Source organism: Venturia canescens, chromosome 1 (genome assembly GCF_019457755.1).
Source record: "Venturia canescens isolate UGA chromosome 1, ASM1945775v1, whole genome shotgun sequence".
Taxonomy (NCBI): Eukaryota; Metazoa; Arthropoda; class Insecta; order Hymenoptera; family Ichneumonidae; genus Venturia; species Venturia canescens.
In genome coordinates, this window is record NC_057421.1 from 2747010 (window position 1) to 2767591 (window position 20582).

The window sequence follows — 20582 nt, forward strand, 5'->3', positions numbered from 1 at the left end:
AAGTTTTTAGAACATTCAAATATTTTCTCTTTAAGGAGTTTCGGTACAAAAGTCAAAATATTAAGAAATTGATCAAATTTGGTGATAATGTTCTTCAACATCAAGTGCGAAAACACAAATTTTTTCAAAATTTTCTTCTACTTAGTTATCGAGTAATTACGCATTAAAGCAGATTTCTTATGCCCGGAATGTATACCTATATATATGGAAACGCTATGCTTATACATGTAAACTTTAGTGATCAATTACTCGATAACTGTGTAGAAGAAAAATCTTAAAAAATTTGTATTGTCAAATTTGGCACTAAAGAATATGTTCACCAAATTTTATAAAATTCTAAACTTTTTGAAATTTTTTATGTTTTTAGCATGGTTTAGCATGGCAACATTGTATCGCCTGTACCGAAACTCCTTAAATTGGATTGAAATTTTTTATTTCATGAACAAATTCGATCTTGTTCACTAAAAATTGAGAGGAAAAAAACATTGTATTACACTTTCGTTTCTATTCCTGTGACACCAGTTTTTCAATTCATTCTAACCGGATTGTAAATAATCAATTTTTTCGCGATAGTAATAGATTGCCATTGATATTATAAAAAATATGGAAATGCATAGATCAGCAGGAGAGACTTCATTCATAAAAAATTCCTGTTGCAATCGAACTGGGAAAAAAGATGGAAAAAACGTAACGAGTCATCGAAGGTCAAGCTACCGAAGATTTGCATACGATTGCTAACAAGTTTTTTCACATTTGTTTCTCAAGTACACATCATTTATAAATTCAATGTTCTTTCCAATTGCATGTTCCTGCTTGAATGTATTTCATGTATGTAAATTTCAGAGGGTCGTAATATTCCTCGTACTGAATTTTTATATCTTTCTTTCGTTGCAACGATATTGTTGGTTTTTATTTTTGTTTTCTGATTCATTTTATAAAACTGCTCGAGGTACCGACGTCGCGAATTTTTCGTTCTTACGGTAATTCCGTTTCTTCGTTCTCATCCCACTGCTTTTCTTTTCTGCTGATTAAATTTTCAACTCGTCAGTCAAAATGGACAATAATTTTCCTTATTTTTCGATGCATCTAGCGATGCTTCACAGCTTTTTAGTCGTCACTGAATCAGAGCGAATACGTCGTAGTCGTTTTTCCCCAGTTCCCCTTTCGTTTAAAGCTCCTTAATTTACTGCTCGTAAAAAAATGTTTCCTGACAAATATTTGAGAAAATATTTTGGCCTAAAGTGAATTTTTTTCAATCAAATTGAATAGACGAACGACTAAATTCCACTTTGACGAAAGAACGATGAACTCGAGTATTATTTGTCGTCAAACAAACAGAATCGTGAAAAGAAAAAAAACCATTGGATTCACTAGATTTTTAAAATTAAATAATTAGTTTTTTGATTAAATACAGTTTTCAATTGATGAATTTGGTAAAATAATTTTTCAATGATTCTAACCCGAATCGAATTGATCGTAATTGAGGTTCCTCGTCCTCGTTTTCTCTTCCTTCGCAACTTTCCATTTTTTTTTTCAAATTGTACCTTCCAAATGACTAATGACTTTGTTGTTCTTTCGCAGGGAGCCGTACGACCAAAATCCCATGCTAATCAGCTCCCTCGCTGTGGTGCGATGCAAAAAAACTCCGATGGACCTCGTCCGAGTTGAAACGCGAAGTCAAATCCTCTTCTCGTTCCTTTCCATCGGTTGGGGATTGCTCTCCGATATAGACATCGAAAGCGAGAGACTCAGAGCTATCGGTGGTCAGCGTTTCGCGGTTTGGGGAGTCGCCAGGCTCATAGGATTGCGAACTTACAAGGGTAAGGTCTCTTATCTTCCCTTCGAGAAATTACCGCCATCCTCCGAGAACAATCAGACCAATGTCATTTACAAGGATAACATGAAAAAGGACGAAGTCATCATTCCTCATGCGAAGAGCTTCGGCGATCAATTGGACAGGTAAATCTCCTTAATTTCTACCTTTCAACGATCCCTGAAATCTCAATGTCGCAGCGATTCCTACCGAGTCGAATTTCCACACGAATCGAATCGAAATTCTTCGAAGTAAATCACTCTCGAAGTTCGAATTTCGTAGACTGATGGAATGGAAGAAAAAAAACGGTGGTTTCGAGGCCAAACCTCATTTCTCGAGAATCAAAGCTTCGTTGACTCGAAATTTTACGAACCTCGGTACTTGTTCACGAATTCAGCAGTTCGGAGTAACAAAAAATTATTGTTCTGCTCGAAAAGTGCTTTAATAGTACCGAGGACTGAGACGAGAGAAAAAAATGAGAAATCGAGGGCAAAGCTCACTTTTCATTGAATGCGTTTTTAGAATACAAAACAATTTTTTAATAGACCAAAAACTCTGTTTCCGTGAATAATATTGGTGTCTAAATGTAACGAATGTCAAATGCGATTTGGAATACGCGATGAATTTGGTATCAATCACGAAGAGTTATTTCCTCGAATTCGGCTCAATGTTTATACAATTGAGCCTGCCATTTTATATAATTGATGAAGTGTTAGTCAAAATAAAAGCGACCCAATGAAAATAGAAGCCCAATGACTCCGAATGAATTTCTACCAAACGTCCAAAGAGTCTTTACTTAAATTCAATTTAAAATTTGAGTTTATCGAGTTCAACAGAAATTGATAAAAAGTTATAACACAATTGTAAAACTCGAGGAAACGTTGAGACTCGAATCAAGTTAAATGAAATGTCTTTGAATTTGAACGAAGGTTTTGCGGGATTCGAGAATCTAAAAGTTATCAGGACGCTCTGGAAACGGCGAGCCAAGATGTAGACATCGGCCTGCATAATTCCGACAGCAATGAAATAATAACGGAGAGTTTGGCGTTGGAAACTGAAACCCAGAGTCGCAGCAGACTGGACAGCTTTTATTCGGCAACGTCCAGGAAATCGACCTATTTCAGTACCGGCTCGGTTTCAAGTTATCACAGCATGGACGATAACGAAGGTTCTTCTCAAGGTCAGTATTTATTTTCTTCCTGGTCTGTCGCTCTATTCTTTCGTCCCATTTTCCTTTCCAGATTATCATTATTCAATAAGATAAAATCAATTGGAAAAAACTGCAACTCCCTTATTCGCAATTTTACTTCCGCACGTTGACTAATATCATCGAAAATCATTGAAATGCTCTTGTTTCTCTGCGTTTTCAGATGGCGACAACGGTAGTCGTGTCATGTACGGACCACCTTCTTCTTTGCCTGCTCTCACTACCGAGCTTCCTAATGGATGGACTCAGGTGCAAGGTACGCAAAATATTCCCTGAAACAGAAAAAAGGATCAGCGAAATTTCACAAATCGACCAGCTCATGATTTTCGATGTTTCGTTTTTTGTTTTTTGTTTTATTTTTTTTCGTTATTTCGAGACAGTGTAAGGGCTTTTGTTTCAAATATTCAATGGATGTGGAATCGACGTGATTTTATTGCTAATTATTTGCGAAAAAAAGTTGACGAGCAAAGACTTTGTCCTGTTCTCGTGGATCGAATCAACGAATTGAAACTTAAAAAATCTTACAATGTGATGGAAATGAGTGAAAATGTATGTTAAATATGGGCAATTTTTTATGTACACAAATTTGACTCAAACTGTGTAGAATACAGAATTTCATTCATAATTTAAAGAGGCCTGATATCGTATCAATGAAAATTTGTAATTTTAATTACGTTGCATCGAGTTGAACCTTTCAAATTACCAGAAAAAGCAGATCGATGTTGTGTCAACTCTTTTATGCGTTCAACTCAATATCACGAATTCTCAAAAACCAAGCTTTTTTCACTATTTTTGAAAGATTTAAAATAATTTACACCATTTTTTCTGGCAGGTGAATTCGTGATGGTACACGCAGCTTATCAGTCGCATCTTGGACAGGATTGCTTATTCGCACCACGGGCAAAGCTCGCGGACGGTGTAATTTGGTTGCTGATAGTTCGAGCTGGAATGACGAGACCAAATCTTCTGCAATTTTTACTGGGTCTTAGCACGGGAGCTCATCTGGCTTGTTCCGGTGTCGAAATGATCCCGGTCAAAGCTTTTAGGATAGAACCGGCTGAAAGCACCGGGGGCCACATGACCGTCGACGGTGAGGTAGTCGATTATGGACCTCTACAGGCGGAAATTTTTCCCTCGCTCGCCAACGTGATGAGCCCTTGACGCGATCCATCGTCTGAAAGAGTACAACGAATCAACGGGGCTTGAGAAAATTTCCTCTTCATTCTTGCTCTCGATAATCGATATAGAAACATTCCGAAGACATTCTCAATTCCAGAAATAAAAATTCGATCCGTGATTTGACGCACCGTTGAAAAAAGCTCATCCATAAGTACATTCGACTCAACCACTCAATAATTTGTCGATGGAAATTTATTGATCGTAGAAAATGGAAGAACGGTATTTGCAGTAATTTTGCAGTTGTAAGAGAAAATTCGATGAAGTTCAATTATCTTGAAAATTCCACTCGAAACGCAAAAATAATATCATTTTTAAAGTAGATTGCTGGTCAACGAAACCTTTTTCAATCGATAATCGAACATTATTGTCGTTACGTGACATAATAGGAGCGATTTTTTTTCAAAAGTCATTTAGTAGGGAGGATTCGGGCCATTGAACGAATGGCTTATCAATTATTGGCTCCAAATCGAGTCAAAAATAGGCATTCCAAAAAAAAAAAAAATAAAATTTTGAAAAAATTGAGAAATTCCGTAGGCTCCATTCACAGGACCCAAAAAAATTCTTTGTTCATTGATTGAACCATTTAATTTCATGTTAGCTGAGAAAAAAAAGAATGATAAATAAATTAAATAACGGACTATTCAATCTATCGCGGTTGAAACAAGATCGTATCATTTGAGGGCCTTGGAAATATCAGTGATGTAGCTATGTCGGTTACTCGGAAGTGGAAATGCTAGTAGGTCATCGCAATTTTCACACAGTTCCTTCATTTCCATGGATTCCTCTTGGTCAGCTTCACGTCCTTGACCACGTCGTAAATAAGCATGAGAAGTACGATAAGAATGAGAAAAACTGTGTGGTTCTGCGTGCTGTGGACGACGAAAATAGGACAAATTTGTGTCTTTTGTATAAGAAAATGTGGGTCATCACATTTTTCGAAATAGAGTGCAAAACTTTTGTGAAAAAATGGATCCTGAATGAGATTCCATGCGTCCTATGATCCTAGAATGTGATCGAGATTAATCGAAGAAACTCAACGAAAAATCTGTAATTACAAAATAGTTGATGAAAGGGAATGCTTTCGGGAAGAACGTGGGGATGGGCCGTAGGCAAGTACTACGAATATTTGTTATTGACTAGCTAGAGAAATATCTCATTGTTAGTCATCTATTGTTTAGTGAATCATTTGTACAAGAGAAAAAAAAATTGAAGGTTTTTGGCAGCCACTGATAGAAAGAAGAGGATTCGTGTCAGCGAATCAACAACTTATCGGAATGGCTGACCAAACTGAAGTCGAAAAGAAATCAAATAAAAATAAGAATTACGCCTTATAACGTGGTTCCAATAGGACTTGAAAAAAACGCTCAAAAAAATGCAGTCTGTCCAAAAGATAAACAGTGTTTATCTGTTCGAAAACCACGAATAGAATGTATAATTTGAATATTCTTATAGCTTGTAAAGACGCAGAATTATAGTAAATTTAGAATCGAGAACAGCGTCAAAGACGACATAAATAATTCAGTGTTAAACTCCCTTAAAATTCTCTCTAATAATATTATTTTCATTTGAAGCAGAGAGCTGAACCCGAGCTTAACAATCTTTGTCAATTTCATTGTAAATATTGTAAGAATAATCCAAATTAAAAAGTAATCAGTCGAGTTCGTCGTAGGCTGTTGAATGAGACGAATTCGGGCAATGTCATAATTTATCATCACTAAATCTCTACTGTAAATATTGTATAACAATTTTCAATCAAATATAAAACAGCGTAGCAAAATAATAATTGAAAAAAATGCTGAAATAATTGTTTCGTCAAAATGCTTTTCTTCCCTGGATTCGTTGGAGATTTTGTTCTCCTCTAATCGTGCGTCAAAATAATCTTCGCTGCATTTGTAAATATTTCTTTACCTCTATAACTTAACGTTGTTACGCTACTGTGACATAAACAAAAAAATTTATTTAAAGGATAATTGTTAACAGAATAAGAATGGGGTTTCATGAATATCGGAGCTTTTTAGAATATTTTTTATCATTATTGTATTCTAGCGTATATGTACTATAAACTCTGTACGATAATTGTTGACTACTTTCTAGTAATTTTACTGTAAGAATTAACTTTCGGCATATTATCACAAATCTTAGCAATAGTCAAGTATTCATATTATTTTTCTTTTTTTTATTTTAATGGTTATCCATTAGCTCTCGTTTTGTGTAAAATAATGTTGAATATCAAAATCTGTTTGTTAGTCATTTTTCGAAAAAAAAAAGAAAAAAAAATACATATTCCTCAAGTGATTTGTGGATTATCGAAATGATTTGAGCTTCCACGTACCCTAATTTCTCATTGTCAATCAGACTTTATATAACTGGAGGTAAGTAAAATTTCATTATGTCAGGAGTTGGACGAGATGATGCTTCAAATTAGTCTTTACTTCAATCCGTTGTAGATTAAAAAAACGATTGCTTTATTTTTATTTCTTTTTTGACAGTCATGACAGTAGACGATTTATTTTGGCATAGTTTTCAATTTACAAATCAGCCGTTTAAATTCCTCGCAATATCGACTATATGATGGTGTTTATTGTTTAAACTTTTTGAGCTAAAAATATTTTGGAATGTTCAAAGTGCTGCGTCGTTGCAGTTCCATGTGAACTTTTATTTCCGTTTTTAAGATTAAAAATGCAATTGTAAAAGTAAATGAAAACATTACGATTTTTGCAAAAAAAGACAACTTGTTGATTGCTTGGGAGAGCTGTTGAAATTCAATCTTTTCTTCAGTCGTGAATCTCTCAGTATTACTACTTCATTCGGTTAATTACTTCATTGATTAATGTAGGTTACAACTTTCGGTATTCTTTTATGTCATTGCTTTTTTTGCATATTGCATGAGATTTTATTCAATCCGTTCATCGAAATAGCTTATTTCTCACGTAATAGAGACAGAATTCATCGAATATTCATACTGTAATTAATCATTTCTTTGAACAGTTACCTCTTCAAAGTGGTATCTGTTACTTGTGGTTTTATTTATACATATATACATACATTCGTGCATAATGACGGTGGCAAACCGTCGGATATAATTATTTTTGGGCTCATATATACTGTCTGATTATTTGGGTTTTTGTCTTACATTCAAACGTGTTTAAGCTCAAACTCTACAATTTATGTATGGCTAATCGGCAGTTGTAGTTCAAACAATTTGAATTTCTCATGAAAATCATTAAAATGAGAACCTTATAAGGAGATCGACGAAAAAAAGTAGCAAAATACGTAGGATTTAGTTTTTTTGTTCTTATCTTTCAAATTCGCTAACTTCGATATCATCAAATTTCAATCGTTGTCGTTATTTATTGTTAGTGAATTATTTCAAACAATTACGTTTTTTTAAAAAAAATACTCACGTAACGATATACAGCGTTTGAAGTTTTTATCAAACCATTATTCAACGTCATTGACAGTCTTCATGGATGATTTGACAGTAATTGTGCTATGTATATATGTTTATTCAGCTGGAGATTCTAGTTATCTCTCAGTCTATTCAGATACCAAATAAATTCTTTTTATATCTTGACGATCTGGCTTTTGCTTTTTTTTGAAATAATATGTTTCGCATAATTCACTGAATCTTGTATTCTTTTCATGAAGCAATCCATTGAATATCCGAAAAAAATGAGATAGAAATATAAATTCATAAAAACGACGATAAAAACGTTCTTGTTGTTGAAAAAACGAGAAGAGAAAATAAAAATAACGCGACAATGTAAAGAAATGACGCAGCATTACTTGTTTTCAATAGTGTATTTTAGCTTTTTAAACGTGATTCGTGGATTTTCGAACCCACGTTTAGGATGAGCTTTGACATCCATCAGTGGTATTTGAGAATGAAAGCCTTGAGCAAACTTTACTCAAAGCTTCAACCTGTTGATCGAACGTTTGACTACTATTAGACCAAGGAGCGTCAACATCTAGACTTGCAGCAACATTTTTATCGTTAGCTTGAGTCTCGAAATCATTCGTATTGGAATCAGAACCTGGAGCAATAATCTTCAGTCTAAATCTCGAACTTGGTTGACATACAACGGCCTCGTTCACAAATGTAATCGATGGTTTATCGCCACAAGTGATCGCGGCTTGCAGCGGTGATGTGCCTGCGACATCACCAAGTTTGGCATCGGCGCCGTACTTTCGCAGCAGATCCACAATAGCTGAATATCCTCTGAAAAAAGAAACGTAAAACGAAGTTAGTTATCGCACTAAAGTGAAGTATAATTTTTATGTAATGTAATGGACAATTATGGTAGTGATATCATTGGAAATATATCAGTGCATGGATAAATTTTGAAACTTTTCTCCTAAAACTATTAACAGCGGAGCTTGTGGCTCAATTTTTTCAAAAAAAGATTAGAATTGAAAGTAGAAATGAATATTGGGGATGTGGTTTAAATCCCTAGTTCTCTATACAATAAGATATTTTCTCAATGCTGCAGAAAATAAGTGACAAAGTTTGTTTCGAGGACAATATATATTTCCACGTACCTGTGACCTGCAATATGAAGGGGTGTGCGTCCTGTAGAATCTCTGCAATTTGGTGATACACCGAAACTCAACATACGTTCGACGTATTCAACATGATTGACACTTGCAGCTAAGCATAGTCGTAGTTCACGGCTAGCATTTATAGTTTCTAACAATTGTTTCTTCGAAATTTCTCGGCGAGTTAAGCGTTGCTTGGCAGGAATTCTAAATGTTCTCTGTATATGTCCCAGGGACGTTGCATGGGGTTTGAGCCTGTTACGGATTTGTAAGCACCGTTGACTTTCCCAGTCAAACTGAAATAAGAATATTTATGAGACAAAAAGGAAAATTCATTAAACTGAATTTATAATATTTTACTCAATTAAAAGAGGTTATAATTTCCAGAAAAATTTGAACTTGAACAATCTTGATCACAATGACCTAATCAGCAAATTGCAATGAACTCTACAGTAATCTGGAATTAAAAAAATGTGACCCTGTTTTTTAAACGTGTAAAGTATATTCAAGGCACAGTTTGCTAAAAATCATTGAAGAGTGCACACAAAATTAATACGTTTCAAGTTGCACTAGAACAAAAGCATTCTAGAAGAGCTTATAGGAAAAAATTATTTCAATTAGCATGTATTGATTAAAAAAAAATTCTCACCAAAATTTGTCCTTTTGAAAGCATTCTATTTGAATAATCATTTGAACGTTATTTCTAATCAAAGTAGAATGAAGACAGTTTTTTCAGTTTTATGACAATATCAATTTTATTTAGAAAAAATTTTTTGCTCCATCAATGAAAGTTAAGGAAATCGTAGCTGTCTCATCCATTTTTTATGTTTAAAAATTGTCAAGCATGACATTAAATGTCAATAAAATTTCACTAATCTTATAAGTAATTTTTTTCAGACAAATCTTATGTTACTGTTACTTTGAATTAGAGTCTAATTCAAGTATTTTTCTAGAAGAAAGCAGAAAGAAACCGTACCGATTTTCTTCCCCATTCAGATACATCCTCAGACAATGAAGAAGCTGGTTGATCTATTTCTTCGATTGTCTCAGTTGTTTCGTTGTTTCCATCGTTGAACCGACGTGAAGACTGGCTTGTTTGAATCTCCATTAAATTTCCGAAGGGAATTGGTATTGTAAAATTTGATGTTCCATTTTCGTTCGGCATTACATTACTGCCGTTCGAATTACTGTTCATTTCCAATCCTGAATCCACTGACATTTTTTTGACGTTTGGGGTATTCCGATAATCGGGAGTACTGCATACTCTCCAACTTATCAAACCATTCGAAATTTCACATGTAGCTCTTCTTTGCGGCATATTTTCGTCCATTTCATAATCATTCATACTTTTATTCTTTTTAATTAAAACCTAACTTTTCAACTCTTGTTTCTCTGTTTTCTAATCACCGAAATTTGGTTTTCGTGTCGTGGCTTTCGAGGTTATTGCGCATCGCGCAAACAAGCGACAACTACATATAGATTTTTATGTATAGCATCTATACATATATGGTTAAAAAGGTGTGTAAACGAACTCGTGACTACTATACCAGCTATCGATAAGTGTATTATGCTGTTATTCACAATGAGTAAAAAAAATTACTGTTTTTACCATTAATTAAAAATTGTACACTATCGAAAATTAAACTTTCCGTGAACTTGGCCGATTGATTCTGGATTTCTGACTTTTTAGAGTAAATCGTTTGTCGGGGGGGAGGGTCCTTGTCAGTGATAGTCCAATGATAGTGTAATCCAATCAAACCTCAATTGTTTGTCGGTTATGAATCTTATGGAGAAAAAGTTAATCGGATATGGCTGCTCGTGGGAAAATATATATCATAAAAAAACATTTATGTCAATTTAAAATATTCTTTTTCTATAGAGCTTGATGAAATTTAAGTGCACTATTATAATATTTAAAAACAATTGGACAATCGCCGACAAACAATTTACACTAAAAAAAGATAGAAATAAAAAATCAGTCAGCAAAGTTCACGGAGGTGAAAGTTCATTATCGAACGAAAGCGTGTTCTGCTGATCGTGAATTGTCGTGACTGACATATGTACTTCTCCTTTTGATTCGAAACGTCAACAAGTCAAACTCGAGTCATGGAGTGGTGAACTTGTAAATAAAAGAATATATTTTGTTAGTTTACGATAATTCACAATGACGACAGTGTGTGTCAAGAAAGATGAAAAATCGCCGAGTAAATTGGAAACAGATTTGTCACAAAATAAAACTGAAATAGTTCATAATGTTGTGAAAAAATACGACCTTGACAAATGTGTCGAATGGATCAAAGCACGTGGTCTCGAAAGGGTTAGTCTGTAATGAATAATCGTGACTATTGTTAGTTCGATAAATTTTTCAATATTTGTTATAAAAAATATATTTAGTTTTTTCCGAATTTGAGAGACAACAATATTTCTTACTGCTGACGCATTGAGGTTATACCAGCCGTCAGCCGCCATTCGTGTTTATCGAGTGATCACGTACGCTTCTGGAAAGACAAGACTGCATTCAATTTTTTCATGTATGAATTTCGCTATCGGACTTTGTTCAATGACAATTTGAACTAAATTCATTTCCCATATCTATTATCGAGATGAAATATTTTGAAAAAATTTTGAAGTTTATAATAGGAAAAAAATGATAGTATTTACATGGCTGTAATGGGGAAGTCTTTTTTTTTTTAATTATTCAGCAAAGTAAAAAAATTATTCAAGATGCACAACTACAAAAATGAAATGACTTTTTGTTCAATTTAGCATTTAAAAAAAATAACAATTCAGGAAATTTCACACCTTGAAAAATCAATGAGCATTTCTTGTTCTTTGCAAAAATTGAACTTTATCGTTACAAAACTGAAAAAAAAAAATTTTAAATATCTGTTCCATTTTTGTTTGCATATTGATGAATACAGAAGTCTAAACTCATTTCTGCTTTTAGGTATGTCTCCAGTTTCCAGACTCTTTACTATCAATATCTGCTCAAGTTTCTCTGTACCTTGAACAAAATCTTGGAAAAAAAGTATTCATTCTTGGTGACACCACATGCGGCAGTTGTTGCGTTGATGAAATTGCTGCAAATCATATAAACGCTGATGGAATAGTGCACTTTGGTCATGCCTGTTTGAATCCTACATCTCGTCTCGAAGTTTTTCACGTATTGGAGAAAAGCGACATCGACACTGATTTATTAGTACAAACAATATCCGAATTTTTTGTCGATACCACGAGGAAATATATTTTATTTTATGATGTGGCCTATGCTCATGCGATCGGTGAGCCTGATTTTTAGTCATGCTTTGTTAAGATTGTTGAAGCTTTTCAATGTTTTACTATGACTATTGAATTTTTTTTTTTTAAGGATCAATTGGTAGTTACTAAGCTTTATTATTGTTCATGCCTCATGGCATATTTAAACTTTCAACAAATAGCAGTAAAAAAATTCCGAAATGAATGTTACTCTGGAATTTCATTTTCATTTCGAATTTCAGAGGCCGTCCAGAAGTTGCTGAAATCCAAATATTCCATGTTGATAGTAACAACGTTGAGTTGCATGTCAAATGTCGATTTCACGATGACAAAAAACAGCCCAGAAGTTTTGATATCCGGCCGATCGTGGACACTTGAAAATGGCTATAAAATTGAAGATTACGAAGCGTTGTATATCGGCAAAAATGATAAAACGTTGGCCTCCTTGGCACTGAGCATACCTGCCAAATTTTGGTACCATACACTTGGCAACACGGTAACACAATTCGAAATAGTCGCGAATCCCTGGCTCAAAAGACGACGGTATCTCGTCGAAAAACTCAAAGACGCTCGTACTGTTGGAATCGTCGTTGCAACTCTTGGCATTAAAAATTATCTTGAATCTTTAAACTCGATAAAACGGGTTCTTAAAGAAAAAAATAAAAAATCGTATATATTTAGCGTGGGGAAATTAAATCCGGCAAAACTCGCCAATTTTCCTGAGGTAATTAGTAATTTTTTAAATCTTTTCGATAATGTTCGTAGAAATGGTGTTATGCTCGGAAAATTCTAAAAATACGAGGCATTTGAAATACCTTTCCTTTGAAACAATTGTGTAAAACTATAACTTTTTGCAACTTCAAAATATTGTTCTATGTTAAAAAATTGGACACGTTCTTCGATTTAATGGAAATCGATCTCATAGAAAATTTGTTTATTAAAAAAAACAAAATAGAAAAATTTCTCATATTTCAATGTGACTCAATGAATTGAAAAAAAATGTTTTTCAGCAGTTGAAAAAATTTGAAAATGAAAAGACCATCCCAGTTGACGATGATGAATATTTGAAATTATATCTCTTTCAGGTGGATGCTTTTGTGGTTATAGCCTGTCCAGAAAATGAGATTTTTGATTCAAAAGAATTCTACAAGCCGCTGTTAACACCGTTCGAAGTGGAGTTGGCATTCAACAGTTCTCGCAGTTTATCAACGCACTATTGTCTTGATTTTAGGCAAATATTGCCAGGTGGTGCTAATTACGTAGAATTCAAAACATCAGAAGAAACTGACGTTTCACTAATAACTGGTGAACTTCGAAGCTCTGAGAAAGAAGTCTTTTTGGCAGAAACAATGAACGCTTTATCTCAAAAAGAACCAGGCACTATGATGATTGGGAAAGCTGGTGCAAGTTTTCTCAACGAAAGAACGTGGAAAGGCGTCGAACAAAGACTGGGCGAGGATGAAATTAAACCAGCAGAAAAAGGACGTAGTGGTCTACCAATAAGTTATGCCAATGAACAAATTTATAGATAATTATAGAGAAGAGTTAAATAAAACTTGAACATTAGAAATACGACCTAGAAATTCTTTTTTTTTATTATTATGTTTATTTTCTGATGTTTTATAAAATGGAATTCTTTGGAAGATAAAAACATTTACAATTACACGGTGGAATGTTCAATTTGTCAAATTTCTGCTATGAAATTCATCCTGATAGTATACCTTTTATTCTTAGCTCAGCTTTAGCCTCTTCTATTTGCTGTAACAAGTAACAAAAAAAACGAACAATGTGATTGAATGATATTTAACTTGTTGATATAATTTGAGTACATCAAGGAAGTTTTTGATTTAAAAAAATATGGAGTTAGGAATAAAATATTTTGATCAGATAAACATAGAGATATTTCATTTGAATAATGGAAAAATTTCATTCACTCGTTAATAGGGTCGATATAGAAAATTTAGCACGTGAAAAAAACACTCTCGTTACGAAAATTTGACATGTTGAGCAATCATTGCACCAATGTTTTTCTTACCCTCTGAAGTTCTTTGGCAGCGTCTTCACAATTGTTAAAAGTGAATATTCGATAAAGAACTACAGCAGCAGCACCGATAATAAAAACGAACAACAATATCATTGGAAATAGTAGTATTAAGAATTTCCATCCTTCGGTGAGATCGGTACTGGTTAAAAGAGCAGCCCACACGCCAAAAAAGGTGCCACCGAATATTAACCATTCCATTAGCTTCGTCATCTTAGGACAAACAATAATTTATCAATTTTTCGCAGAAGTTGATTAAATCGTAGCACTTTTTCGAATGGTAAATTTTTGTTTTCTTCGAAACATACCTTGTGTTTGTTTACGTGTCACTCACAATCGTCTATTATCGAATTACTTTGTCCACGGATTTTCTAACCTGAAAACTACACCCGGCTAAACAGCTGTGATCTGTGATATGTGGATTTGCGGAATCATATGCGACAACGTATACAGAGTTTGGAAGCTTGGCCCGAGATTAAATTCTCATAAATAGTTCGGTTGGTAAAAAAAAATTCTATTCTAGTTTTCATTTATTTCGTTGGATGGGAAAACTAAGCATGCCTATATACTTCTCTACCTGACCCATTATTGCTATAGAGGAAATCTCAATAGCCAACGTCACTTTATCAACCGGATCACTATATATAAATGCTAGAAACCGTGCTAGAAACGGAACGAATGGGAATGAAAATTTGCTATACACCACTCAGCAATTTTCCTGTCTCACGCGGTGGCTCTCTCGAAACAACACCCGGCAACCTTATAGGTTATGCGCTCACGTCCACTTGTGTTTTTCGAAGGAAAATTCGCTGATTCGTATAACGAAAATGAGAAAAACGAATTTTGTAACGAATGTTCAACTGATATTTTCAACCGGGATGATTGAAATCTTTGCACGATAGTACTTATTGACAAGTAGGTTTTGTGTTTTTGTATGAAATCTATGTTCTCTGATATAACCTTTCTTGTCAACATTGTGGCTATTTGATTCAGATTTTTACGTCTGGTATAAATTGAACCCTATGTAGTCTCGTGCACATTTTTTTGCACCTAAAAACTGGGATTTTGGGCTAAACGTCCTTGATTGTTATAAGCATGTATATGTGAAAAGAACGAAAAACTTTGAGGTTCATGTTTATGTCACAATGTTTATGGAAATAAAATTACAAAATTGTTGCCCATCATGCCGAATTCCCCAGGATGTATGACTCCTTTTGCGGAATTGGGTTTGAAATTTTTACTATTGAGTATTTTTTAAGTTCTCGTGTTCTCTCAGTTTCACAGTACAAAAAATTCTTTTGTTTTTTATTTCACTGAGAGCGTTCTAGCATTGTTACTCTTCATTATGAATTTACGCTGAGATCATTCAACTCATTAGAACGTCAGTATATTGACATGATAAACCATGAGTCAGAAGTTGATTGATAGAAAAATCTGATTTGAAAAACAGTATGAATAGTCGTGTTATGGCACTATTGAATAATAACCTTTAACAAAGTCACTAACCTGGACATGATTTAAAAAGTTTAATCAACTTGTTAATTCTTTACTGTCTAATTTTATTTCATTGATTCAGAAAGTTGATTTTTTTCAGATCTCATTCTGTAAACTATTGAGCTAAGATGATTGTAAATACATCTTCAAAGTGAAAACGCTATATTTTATAAAGACTTTTTTAAATAAATTCTCAGTACAGATTTATCATCAATTGGCAGAATAAAATAATTTAGAAAACCTGTAATTTACAATTTAAAACTTTCAGTTCTCATTGATTTGAACTACGTTGCAGATATACTTTTGGAATATAATCAAGTTTTGATTTCTCATTCGTCATGGAGGAACAAACCTGTCCTCGTTGCAAGACAACGAAATATAGAAACCCATCCCTGAAGTTGATGGTCAATGTATGCGGTCACAGTTTGTGCGAAAGTTGTGTAGATCTTCTCTTCTTGAAAGGTTTGGCAAACATTTACTTTCAATATTGTAATAAATTATCAAAAATTTAATCACCATAGAATTTGATGAAATAATTTGTCATAAACGTTGGTAAAGGAGAATAAATATCTGTTCTTTAACTTTTGTTTCTCACTCGTTTTCACAGTTTTAACTTAAAAGGTGAATTGCCATTTATTTCTCTGTATTTTTCACGATGTAGACTCGAGAGCTATTCAAGAAATGTTCATTTGAGAAGAAAAATGTATGCACATAATTTTTGTTCGAAATAATCTTGTAAGAGAAACCTTCATTCGCTAAACCCTTTACATGGATATTTTCGAAATGAAAACAGTTCAATTCCTTAATCGTAAAGAAAATAAATAACGACTCTTCGTATTTCAGGTTCCGGTGCATGTCCAGAATGCCAGATACCATTGCGCCGAACAAATTTTCGAGTACAGATGTTCGAAGACTCGATGGTGGAGAAAGAGGTCGATATTCGAAAGCGAGTACTGCGCGATTTCAACAAAAAGGAAGAAGATTTCGAGAATTTGAGAGCCTACAACGATTACCTCGAGGAAGTTGAAACGATAGTTTACAATTTGGCAAATAACATTGACGTGGTAGAAACAAACAAAAGAATAGAGCAGTACAAGCGTGACAATAAGGATCAGATATTGAAGAACAAAACGCGATTAGGTAGAAAAGAGCACGAGCTCGAGGAGCTTCTAGAGCTTGAGAAACAACGAGAAGAAGAAAGGAGAGTGGAGCTGGTGAGAGAAGAGATCGAAACGAAGAGAAAGAAGATTCGTGACAAGGAGGCTCTGATCGACGAGCTCATGTTCTCCGAGGGCAATGCCAAAAACATTGTTGAAACGTTTGCATCTTCGATGCAAGCTTCCAAAGAAAAAGCGAAAACTCCGGCTGCACCAAAAGCCACGCAATTCAGTACCGGAATAAAATTCGGTAAAGGATCTCAGAATTATATGCCTCTTCCCAAAATCGACGAAGGACCAACTTACGTTTACGAGCCGATCGAACAAGAAATCGAAGGACCTTCACCGCCCAGCTGGAACGATATACAAACACGCGGTTATATATCCCATGTTCGTGCCGAGACTGTTGGAGAGCGAGCAAGTGGTTTCAGAGCTAATATCGCTTGTCTTCGAGCCTTGAAAGACGCAATGGCTGGCCTGTACCACAATCCTACTCACCGGCAGCAGCTCGAACCCATGTCCATATGACCTTACGATTGGCACTGAATTATTCTTGGTTTTTCTCAACGACGGATTTTCACTGTGAAATTTTCAGTTCAAATGATTCCCTGCGAATGGAACGATTCCCGTTTGCAAGGTTCGAATGACAAAACAATTTTTGTCCTTTTAGTTTTTTTTTTAATTTTCTGCCCTTCTTTGCGTAATATTGCTTGTGGATTTCTGAAAAGAACTGACGAAAAGTTAGATCGTCTTTACAGTCCGAATCTGCACTCAAATTTTCCCTAATATAATGAAATTTGTTTTTATTACGTAGATGTAAAAAAATGCATTTTTTTCCGTCTCATTCAGTTGAGTCAAGTTTTTTTTGGGGGTTAAATGTCGGAATCCGTGCCAGACTAAGAAAATTCCATTAACTGAAAATGGAGGAATTGTGTGGAAAAATTATAATTCTTCCATTCCGACGATTCTGATTTTTCTAGTATCGTTGATTTGTTTATTTTTTTTTTATTTATTTTCCAATGTGGCCACACACTCATCCACGAAATTTTGCAACGGGACATTTCCTACTGGCTTGAGGAACAAAGATGTACAAAATACCGAGTGTAGTTTTAAGAGTACAATATTTTCGGAGCTGTGTAAATAATAGTATCATTAGGTTTGCTGCCGGCTCGGCCATTGTTGTTTTATTCTCTTTCAACAGTTAAAAGATTGGCCGATTCAACTAATAACATTTATATAATCGGCTGGAAAACTCATCAGTGTATAAATACTTCGTAATAAAACTCAACGAGTTTTGTATTGTTTCTACGAACAATTTCATTTAGTGATTCCCATTTTTCCATCTTCTGTTGCACACTCAAGTTTTCTGACTAAATATTTTTCACGTCAGACGTGAATCCAGATTTTTTCAATTACCATCATTTTAAGGTGGTTTAGTAATAAATTAAACTAACTTTGTGAAACTTATGAACCTTGAATATTTCAAGTTCTTTATCATTTTTTTTTTAGCTTTTAAAACTAAGAATGGACATTTTTTTTCGAATGAAATAAAATTTATTTTCTCGATCGAATTTTTGTTTCAATTTGACTGAAATTATCATTAATTACCATATCCTTAGATGCATGATTGCTGAATTCAAATTATACGTTGAAAAAATCTTTGATTATTATAAAAACCCAATTTTCACCGCGCGAACATAATTTTTTCGTTTTTTTTTTTTTTCAAAGACGATCGAATGAGTTCGGTGTCTTTCCCGAAAAAAAATCAAGATCCGTGGATCGGTCACTTGTAAAGGCACGAACGATAGTGAAGTTCAAATTGAAACGTTTAGAATCATTATTGGAAACGAAACAAAAAACCTTTCATCATGCTTTTCTCATTTTCATTTCTGTCGTTCATTTTTCTATTTCACGCTTTATTGGAACAATTTTTTTCTGTCATTCATTTATAAATCATTTGCGTTGATATTTGATGTCAGAATATTGGACTGATTTCGTGAAACTGAAAAGTATTTTCATAGAAATATATAATTTTCAAAAAAGAAATATCGATTCACAGCAAGTTATTGCTCTTCACGCTAATCGGACGCGAGAATTTAGACGAATGGTCGTCGTTCCGCATTCATACTACTCATAAAATGTATTTATTTTCCATTTTGATGGCTTAATTAAACTACAGTACAAGCACCCAATTCCACACTCAGTTTTTCATGAATGGGCAGTTTTCGTAACCTAATACTTTTTAGGCCTAACCTCATTTTGGTATAACGCACTTTTCCGTTGACTTCTTATTCCGAACTTTTTTCTCGTCTATATAGAGTTATCGAACGATCAGGATCATCGATATCGATACTCAAGTGGATCGATGCTAAAGTGACTAGGGCCAGAGAGGGCATAGTAAACACAGCACACCTAATAAATAAGGCCCTAAATAATCGTTCAATTTGGAGACACACACACGAAAGTATATAGATGTATATTTTTTCCACGGAAGAGATAAAATTACGACAGTTCTTCAGGCTTGCACGTAAAGTCACGTTTTTTTCTTCTTTCGACCGTATTATTTGTTCGGCAAACAAAGGGTCTCCGACGTGTCTTGACGGAGATCGTTGAGCCGATGACTTTTTGCCGTATTATACCGCCCGCCCCACCCCAATCGTCGTACTCCGGCCTTTGTCACCGGAAGTATGTCTTACCCGGTGAGACTCTTCCACGCTTTCCCTGTAAACTTACATGGGTTTACCAAATACATACGATGCATTCCAGATTTCGAGGGTACCTGGAATTTCTCTTTGTTTTTTTGTCTACTTGAAATTCTTTGCTGCCAAAAGCTATTGTGTTTGTCATATACCCTTTAAATAAAATGAGATTTGAACAGAGTGCAAAAGTCCAAGTCGAAATATTTCCTTCAACTGTATTGAATATGAACATACGAAATCAGTTAGCCACAGATTTATAAGTTGAACCTTCGCTAAAAAACATTTACTCACAAACTTGTTTCAAGTTGTAAACAGTCGAATAAGTCACTGCATCTCAAAAAAATCGCAAGTTCCGAGCAAATCGAGTTTCGCGTTTCCAAAGATCAATGCTAATCCATCAAGCTCATTCTCTTGATTATGATAAAGAGGAGATCCTAGAAGTAACCTTAAAAAATCCAAAATCAGGATTTTTTCAATAAGTTTTGTACTGTCGAATTTCACCGAAGGAGGTACTCAAATTTAATAGCGCGGGAGTCCGATAATTGTGTGTATCGTCGGAGTCAAAAGAAAGGGAATAAATGAAAAATCACCTCAACTATTCCACCTTGAGTGGAACATTCGTATTATTCAATTAGGTAATTTCTAATATACTACAATTATAATGAACAATTATTTAATAAAAACTAAAAAAAAACTTTAGAACTTGCGGGCCGCAGAACAAAAAGGTTAGGTTTTCCGATCGCATCAGCTGTTACGCTCAAATATCAAACCTGTCGATGTTATTCTTTTTTTTTTTTTTTTTAACAGAAAATGAAACTTATTTGCGTAACAGTGCTTAACGGTGAAGTTTGATATTTTCCAACACCCACTAAGTCTAATCCACGAAATGTTCATTTATCAATCTAAAATGTATTCACGAGAATAAGTAAAACTGCGTTGCAATTAGCCGGCAACCGGTCAGCTGCCCGAGCACGAGTCGCTTCAGCGATAGAAAACACTGAATTTTTCGTTTCTAGTACACGCGAAAAAGAAACGGTCAGATTTGTTCGAACGTTGAGAAATATGTGCCAGAAGTAAAATCCGAGTCGGAAATTGGGATTCAATGTCACAAAGAATTGGTCGAAATTTCACGTAGAATAATAGAAATAAGAAATGCACAGTGCGCGTTGAGAGTTGTCGCATTATATACATTCGTTTTAAC

General features: G+C 34.4%; 4 protein-coding genes across 5 annotated transcripts in view; 3 read left to right on the forward strand and 1 right to left on the reverse strand.

The window, feature by feature from the left end:
* The window catches only part of LOC122410489 (sphingosine kinase 2-like), a 31402-nt gene extending 25423 nt beyond the window's left edge, over window positions 1-5979 (forward strand). Inside the window, exons 3-6 of the mRNA XM_043418655.1 lie at window positions 1582-1959; window positions 2743-2993; window positions 3184-3276; window positions 3853-5979. Coding sequence (XP_043274590.1) covers window positions 1582-1959; window positions 2743-2993; window positions 3184-3276; window positions 3853-4181 — 1051 coding nt within the window. The 3' untranslated portion in view covers window positions 4182-5979. The remainder of the gene's footprint in view (window positions 1-1581; window positions 1960-2742; window positions 2994-3183; window positions 3277-3852) is intronic.
* Window positions 5980-6643: 664 nt separating this feature from the next.
* LOC122410521 (uncharacterized) lies at window positions 6644-10245 on the reverse strand. The gene is made up of 3 exons (XM_043418713.1): window positions 9712-10245; window positions 8739-9031; window positions 6644-8418 (listed from the first exon to the last, which is right to left on the reverse strand). Exons 1-3 carry the CDS (start codon window positions 10078-10080, stop codon window positions 8046-8048), a joined length of 1035 nt encoding a protein of 344 aa, XP_043274648.1. The 5' UTR covers window positions 10081-10245; the 3' UTR covers window positions 6644-8045.
* Window positions 10246-10479: 234 nt separating this feature from the next.
* On the forward strand, window positions 10480-13562 carry Dph2 (Diphthamide biosynthesis 2). Its single transcript, XM_043418688.1, has 4 exons — window positions 10480-11052; window positions 11683-12016; window positions 12233-12714; window positions 13076-13562. Exons 1-4 carry the CDS (start codon window positions 10900-10902, stop codon window positions 13520-13522), a joined length of 1416 nt encoding a protein of 471 aa, XP_043274623.1. The 5' UTR covers window positions 10480-10899; the 3' UTR covers window positions 13523-13562.
* Window positions 13563-14414: 852 nt separating this feature from the next.
* Mat1 (CDK-activating kinase assembly factor) lies at window positions 14415-17986 on the forward strand. 2 transcript variants are annotated; one of them, XM_043418758.1, is made up of 3 exons: window positions 14415-14528; window positions 15821-15987; window positions 16369-17986. In XM_043418758.1, the coding sequence occupies exons 2-3, from the start codon at window positions 15864-15866 to the stop codon at window positions 17208-17210; spliced, it is 966 nt and encodes a 321-aa protein (XP_043274693.1). In that variant the 5' UTR covers window positions 14415-14528; window positions 15821-15863; the 3' UTR covers window positions 17211-17986. The 2 variants fall into 2 exon arrangements, with proteins under 2 accessions (XP_043274693.1, XP_043274684.1); XM_043418749.1 differs by lacking the exon at window positions 14415-14528 and adding an exon at window positions 14615-14946.
* The last annotated feature ends 2596 nt before the right edge of the window (window positions 17987-20582 follow it).